Below are 8299 nucleotides of genomic sequence, written 5' to 3'. Positions count from 1 at the left end.
AAACGGATTCACTATATGATCTAACTTACTCATACTGGAACGACATTCACGACTGCTACAACGCATACTAACTTCATAAGTTACAATATTCGACCACAGTGTGGTGTATGACAGACTTCATTATTTTATTACACAAAACTTGTCTCATTGAGTATCCTCTGACAACTCTACTTCTTCTTGATTTAGACTCTAAATGAGAATGCTCCTTATCTCTAGCATACTAGTTATTTGAGATGGTCGGGAATGGAGCCAGCAAAGATACACAAATAAACAAAACTTATTTATTTGTACCAACGTTTTGACCTGAATTTCAGGCCTTCATCAGAGCTGAAAAACAAAATGAGATAACTACCTTAATTCAGAGAATAATAAAAATAAAATAGTAACTAACAAACTTGAAAATATACATAACAATAAATTACGTAGAAATTATTTGATAATAATTGAAGATAAAATATAATATTGTAGAGGTAAGAATATTATTTTATCATCTAAAATAAATGATAAGATATATATTAAAAAGCAGACGGTGTAAAATTTAAATGAAGAGTAATTGAATTAACATAATAAAATATGTAAACAATATTTAAAAATAATGAGAACAATTTAAATCAACATGATGAAATATGTGAAAGAAAACGATATATATGATACAATAGCAAAGATAGAAAACGGAATATATGTTACAATGGATAGAAGATTCACAATAACACAGATGAGTAAAAACATAATAAGCTAAAATGAATATAAAATAACCAAAACTTGAATTAGGAAGGAACAAGAGAGAAGAGATATGTGGGAATGGGAAAAAGGGAGAAATATTTTTAAAAAGACTGAGGAAATTACTGGGCTTGGGCTGAGATGTCGTCTAAAGTGAGTGGGGACAATCTCGCCCGGAAGATAGCGGGCATACATTACAAAAATACGTTTAACCAAGTGGAAATACTTACCGGCATGTATCACTAAAAATGAAAGATAAAATAAACGAGGTAGAAACAAAAAAAAAAATTAAACCAAAGGTGATAGAGTAGAATTACAAAATAATTATGAAAACGAAAGACCATAAAATTGTATAGTTTAGTTAAATAAATGAATGATAATAATGATGAGAAAATGAAAATGGCCTTAAGACGATAGGAGACTATAGAAAATAATAAAAGGCGAAATAAACGTAGAAAAGGCGGAAGATCAGTGGTATAACACAATAATACTTTTTATTTATTTGGAATGTAGGGAGGTAGGGATGATAAGAACTTTTTCTTCGAAAAATGGCGACCAACTTCTCGTTTGTGACCATGGTTAAGGCGTTACTTCCCTGCCTCATAGCTACAGTAGTGTCAGCTCCAATCTATAAATTTGACTTTTTAAATTCATCCCCCCCCCTATCATGGTTTGAATAGGTTGGTTACCTGTTCACAACTCCCCAGTATGTCAGAAATGAACAGGAAGGGGCTATTAAAGTAAAATATGGATATTATATTATAATTGAAGTGGATATTCTCCAACTATAAAGGAAAAGGCAAGGTTTATCCCTTAATACCCTCCATGTAAAGGCGTAAGAATGCCAGAGGGTATACATATCACAAAAGGAATATTGGGTGTCATACTAAGAATAGATTCATCCTGTCCTAGCTAAATGCCCTTTGTGATTTAATCTTAAAACTATTTATTTATACATCTATATTATTAAAATAATACCATTAGCAAAGCAGTAAACGTCTATACTATAACTATAGATTCTGTACTTATACGCAACTAAATCTATATCGCGAACTAAAATGTCCTGACTGAACGGATTTACAAGTATCACCACAGTTACTAATATTTATTTTATTTTATAATCATCATGAATTTTATTATTAGTAATGTGTGAATAATGTTTCGGTATGTGGGCTACTCTTCGTTTCTAGTTTTGTCTTGAATAATTCCTATGTAAATTGACACCAATAACAGCACTGAGGATACATACAGATCTCTCAAGTTAGTATCCTATACTAATATATTAATATCCTATATAGTATGTTTCAATTTATTATTTTGCTCTCCTATCCTAGGTATGTTAGATCATATAGTGAATCAGATTATATATTAAACAATTAAGAGGAATCAGACTTATAAATAATTTATATTTCAAAAAATTATTTTTTATTTGCAATATCATGCCATAAAGTCTGTATTTATCAGTTCTGTTATCGTCACTCTAAAATTTTATTTTATCATATTTTTTTTTTCCTATTAGAAGTCAATTATCTATTTTGTTAAATCCATAAATGTCATTTTTTTTTTGTTATTAATTTTACTTTTATCTTTTTTTAAGAATTATTATTTTAATCTATTTTATTTTTCTTAATTTTATTGTTTTATTTATAACAATCTATACAGTTAGGATGTCTTTTGAATGAGATCATACTCCCCCCAATAATCAATTGTTAAAAAAAAAAGTACCTCTTACACTAACCAATAACACCCACCAGGCCGATCTGGTATTAAATAAATAAATAAAATATTTGCAATAGACGATAAATTAATATATTGAAATACATGACGTCCTGAAATACGGAGAACAAAATTAAAAGTATGATTTCTTTTTGAAAATATGCATTAACAAAAATATATCAAATTGTAATTTAATTTTGTTGAAATGTGTTACAATAACTTGTTCTAAAATTGTTAAGCACATACGAACATTGTGCTGGACACCAAAAGCTTTAATGTGCGTAAATATAAACGAGTAAACATAAACGAGAGTCTCTGATGAAGTTTAAATAAATTTAATAAAAAATTTTAACAATCTGACCACAAAATAAAATAGTATTTTTTCCTTTTTTGTTTAGGTTGGTATTTTGGCAAAACAGCAGGACTGTTGGGAACTGTTGATAATGAGCCAAAAACTGATTTCTACGCATCGAGTGGAAGGCTAAATCCCAACCCGAAAGAATTTATCGAAAGCTGGAAACTTGGAAATTGCATGAGGGTCAAAGGAGTTACAAACTTCCCAAATATGCTGAAAGAAAACGCGACCGGTACAGAAATGTGCCAAGCACTTTTCTATGCAAAATCATCTTCATTTTCATCATGTTACCCAGTAGTGAGTGAACTGATTATTTATTTCTTAAATATAAGCACAGAGATATATGCACAGTATTATTATCTTATGAAAGAAATATGAAATTTATTTTATTTATTAATTGCTATTCAAAACTGTATTTACAATAAATCCGATGTAAAATCAAAATGGAGTAATACAGGCATTTAGAGAAACTACCGAACGCACTCTAATAATCTTTCTACACTATAAGGTCTCGAGGGCATCTTTTTTTCAGGCGGCTCGGAGGATTGTCAGGAATAGAAGAGGAAGCAAGGTTAGAAACTAGTGGGTTTGGGTGGTTAGGGAGCTTATAATAGAAGGATTGATATCTGGTTCGGGCTAGATCGGTTACATATTGAACATTAAGGTCTGTATGTATGATTTTATTTGTGACAAAGTAAGGAGCATAGAGGATTTTACGAAGGATTTTGGATTGTAAGGATTGGATACGAGAGGAATTCGAAGGTTTAGTGGAGCCCCAAACTTCGACTCCGTATGTCCAGATACGCCTTATTATTGTCATGTAGATCAGTCTTTTGTAATGAATGGGAAGTTTAGACCGTTTGTCCAGTAATTGCTGTAATAGTCGAAATCGATTCTTAGTTTCCAAATATGAAATAGATTTATGAATAAAAAAGTTGTGGTGTGGTGCGTGCATCGCAAAACTTTTACTTAATATGGAAATTCATATTTTTGGTTTCTTAAGGGGAGAATAACAAATATGAATTTTGCGCCTTCAAATAATACAACAGTTTAACAAAAGATAGCGATGAGCAACAGAAGGTAACAATTGCTTCGTGAATGCAATCGGAAGAATTCGGGCGGACTCGACTTTTTCATTTTTTTTCCTTTAATTATTTCTCAAATTCTTTAATATTTTGTATTTATTTATTGTTTATAATTGGTGACAATAAGAACTGGTTACTTATTTTTAATAACCAATATTAAAACTATTATATTTTAGAGAAAGTCTCTTTAAAAATTCGTCATTTAATCCTGGCAAACTCTTTCGATAGGATAGGAACACTGATCTTGTATTAATGAACAATTAATTGTACATTGATTTAGCGAGTTTAATAAATGAATTAAATCGTTTTAAAGAAAATCCTAAAAAAGTTTAAAATCGAATACCCCTAAATATGTAATATAAGTTTCATAATAAATTTCATTTTTGAAATAGGCTATTTACACACACAGAGACCATTTTGCGAAACTCGGTTATTTGGTCTCATTTGATCCCAAAACGTGTATTTATGTCAAAAATTTGAATTCAAAATTTTGCAGGATCGTAATACTTCCACCTAGTATATATTCCATTTATTGGTGAGTGAACGAAACAAAAAGTGATTTATTATGAAAAAAATAAATATTTGCTCTACAACCCTAGAGACTTTATGAAGTACTGTTTCTGGATCTTTGCCTGCATGCAATTTCGCCTCACTCAGTTGCAAGTTTTTCGAACTCAGTAGAAGTTATGTTCTTTACTTTTTAGAGTTTTCTATTTTACGATCTTCCGATTGCTGAGTAGAGAGTTGGGAATCCAACAAACATTTGTTCTATTCTCTGTTTAAAAAACATTATTATTATTTTATTTTTTTTAATATCACAGTTAAAGTTAAAAGCGACCCCGTAAAAGAATACGTACGAAATGTTCAATGGAAAATGTTAAGTTTCCATTTTTCCAAATTTTGATTAAAATATTAATTTCCATTACACTAGTGAGTATACTTCTTTCTGAGTAATTTTCATGATTAAAGCCCAAACCAAGCAAAAGTAAAATTAATTTTGACTGTTTTATTTTTTGTATGCTTAATTTATTCTATTGCTATTAATTTTTCTTATCGATTCGGGATTACATTATTTATAATTTTAATATTTTGTTATCCTAAAATACACTTGTTAATTGTTAATATAATAAAATTATTATTTTAATATATTCTTAAACAATAATTTTTAGTATTTACATAATTTTTTTTTTTTGTATTTTTTCTATATATTCCTTATTTTAAACTCCTAGTTTGTTAATTACATCCACAGAACTATATTTTCTTATCTTTATACATGGAAATTTATTCTGTTGAAATCATCTACAATATCATTTAACTAAGAAGTGATCCCTACACTGAATTTCTTAAATTCCTCTTCTTAACACTTACTTCATAAAACCTGTCTTTTGTTTGTATTAATCACAATGTTTGTAATTAATTTTATATTTTGTTTAATGTGGAATTAGGAATTATTCAATTTTTTAATTTGTTTTGTAATATAACTAGCTCTTTTAAATTGTCAAAAACAAATATCTATATATTTTCAAAAATAATATAAGTATAAGATTTTATTTAATTGTAGGTTAAATGGGTATATTAAACGTATATATTTTACTAAATTAATATTCAAAAAAATGTAAATGAATTGTATACGTTTAAAAATTATGGCATTTGAATTTCTAAATTATTATATCCTAATTAGTTGTTTACACTAAAATATGATTAAATACTTGTTATAAAAACAATCAAAGAATGTGAGGATTAAAATTATTTTAATATAGTTTTAAATAATTTATTAACTAAATATTCCATTTGATATGACCATTTATTTGCCAATTTTTTTTTAGTTTTTTTCCCTCCCAGTTCTCATTAGAGTATTTAATGATGTTTAGACAAATAAACAAACAGCAAACAAATCAAATTAGTATTAATTATTCCATGTCACAAGATTACAATTGCAGTGAATAGCCAATTTATTTCGTTTTTTATTTATTACTTACATTATTGGGTTTTTTTTTTTAGGTAAATCCTCAACCATTCTTCAGGATATGCCAGAACAAAATACCGAACAGGTATAAAGACGGAATTTGTACATCAGCTTATGCTTACATCCAGGCCTGCAAGGAGAAGTTCGTCCCCTTGAAAATGCCAACCTTCTGCGTTCTGTTAGTACACTTTTAATCATATTATTGATTTAATGATTTTATGTGTTTTATTTTATTAGTTTGTAATGAGGGTGATTCATTTGAAGATTGGATGATTTAATTATTTTTATTTTTATTTGGAAGTCACTAAATAGAAACAAAAAAGAAAATGACAGGTTTTAGAAGTCAAGAATGTCTTAAAAGGACGATGTAAAACCAATAATATTTAAAATTAGATTAGACAATATATGTCCGAAGTAAGTAAAAAGCTAAGAAGTTGTAAAATTTTTTTTCCTAAAGAAAAAAACAGAAATTACAGTAAAGTACACTTAATGTCAGCCATATTTTCCGAAAAAATCCCTGTCCAAACAAAAGGTTTGACTAGATTAAACTAGGGCCAGTGGTAGTGAAAGATGAAAATCACATAAAATTGTTATTAATTTTTTTGAGAAGGAATAACCTGTTTAACAAAATTTAAACTAAATTATAAAATCTGCTTGTCGATTTCGATTGCTACACCTTCTTGACAAACGCTATAAACTTCCCACACACTACAAAAAATTTTTACACACAATGTAATCAGACTAATTTGGACATGGAATTGACCTCTGGGGCTTTACCAAACCATCAAATTCCTCCCGCATCCAATCCTTACAATCCAAAATCCTACGTAAAATTCTTGATGCTGCTTATAACGTTACAAATAAACTCATCCACTAAGACCTTAACATCCCATTTGTTGCAGATTTGACCCAAAACAGATATGCGTCTTTTCATTCCAAACTCCTTACCCATCCTAACCCATTAGTTCTTAATCTCTCATCCTTAACAATCCCCGATAATCCTCCGAGGCGTCTAAAAAGAAGATGGCCACGGGACCTTCTAACTTAAATTAATGCTTGAAGTACCACCAACAGGTGGTTCCTTCCCAAGATTTTCAAGTATAAATAAAACATTCCACAAATTTACTTATTGTATTTATTATTTGTACAGTTGTAAATTACATTAAATAAATAAAAAAAATAATTAAAATCATTAACCATCTCAAATTCAAAGAGTTCAGAAACTTTGGATTGAAACTAAAAAATAAATAAAAAGAAAAATAAGATAATGGAAAAATAATATTAAAGAATACGAAATATCAAAGGAATAAATCCAAATATCTAAAAGAATAGAATAAGAACCTGGGCGTTTATGAATGTAGGGTTTTACGCCATTAAGCCCTAACAAAAAACAACAAAAAGTATAGAATAATTGATTATTTATTTACAATATATTGTCATAAAGTACCATTCTTCATGAAAAATAAAGAAATAACGCAAAAAAAAAAACCAATGTATTTAAAATAAATTTGTCAACACTTGCTATTTCTGTTCAATTTACATCTTCCAATTTCCGCCACTTTTTCAATGCTGCTTGATTTAACTAACCTAAGTCTTCTCTTCCCATTTTAAGTAACTGTTTCAACAATGATATATGAACGTCGCTAAACAGGGGTTTTAGTTGGGCGGGTTAGCCGGAAAGGATTGCCTACTAATTTGTTTTGCGGCATGATCTCTTGTGAGATTGTGAAATGTCTTACATAGACCAATACTCGCTATATTTGAATGTTTCAAATATAAGTAAGATTTTTTTTTTAAATTATTATTCACAATTTATTTTTTCAGTTGTCCTTTATATGGTGATATCATTCAAGAAGGGGACTTCACTACGCTCGAAAGTGATCTAGTTCCTGCCTCGACTGATGTGGTTTTTATAATGGAAGCCAAAGAATGCAACCAGTACATGAGGGATAGAAGAATGGTTCATACGTTTGCCACGATATTAGCCAAAGAGCTTTCAAATGCTGGAATCGCTAAGAACAGGTAAAACAATACTTCAATTCGTTTCGATCTGTATATGTTTTCGGAAGAATATTAGTTGACCGTGTTTGATGATTGTAAGTAGAAGGCCGGATGGTGGTCAAAAACAGCAAAAATAGAAGAAAAAACTATTTATTAGTAAATAAAGTTTCTCCCCACTTTCCTGGGCTTCATCACGGCTGAATCCAGAAGGTAGAATGGACCTTCAATAACGTTCTATCTTCTAGACTCAGCCCTTATGAGACCTTGAAAAGTGAGCTGACACTAATAAATAGTTATTTCTGCTTTTTTTTTTACTTTTTTCCTTGCCACCTGGATCATCTTATACAATATTATCATAAAATAAATACAATAATATAAATATGAAAGTAATATGGTCCGGGTGCGGTCAAAAAAACTCAAATAGTAAAATATACTATTTTATTGAGCCAACGTTTC

General features: G+C 29.2%; 1 protein-coding gene across 1 annotated transcript in view; it reads left to right on the top strand.

Annotated features, from left to right (window-relative positions):
* Positions 1-8299, top strand: part of Apoltp (Apolipoprotein lipid transfer particle) — a gene marked incomplete at its 3' end in the record, with an annotated part of 131866 nt that overhangs the window by 110023 nt on the left and 13544 nt on the right. The window contains 3 exon segments of the mRNA XM_067049064.1: positions 2835-3088; positions 5878-6020; positions 7667-7864. Of these exon segments, the coding sequence (XP_066905165.1) occupies positions 2835-3088; positions 5878-6020; positions 7667-7864 (595 nt within the window).

This window comes from Halyomorpha halys, unplaced genomic scaffold, assembly GCF_000696795.3.
Source record: "Halyomorpha halys isolate HHAL.00 unplaced genomic scaffold, Hhal_1.1 Scaffold214.1, whole genome shotgun sequence".
Taxonomy (NCBI): domain Eukaryota; kingdom Metazoa; phylum Arthropoda; class Insecta; order Hemiptera; family Pentatomidae; genus Halyomorpha; species Halyomorpha halys.
The sequence above is the reverse complement of the archived record's forward strand: the minus strand, read 5'-3'. Positions and strand labels throughout refer to the sequence as shown.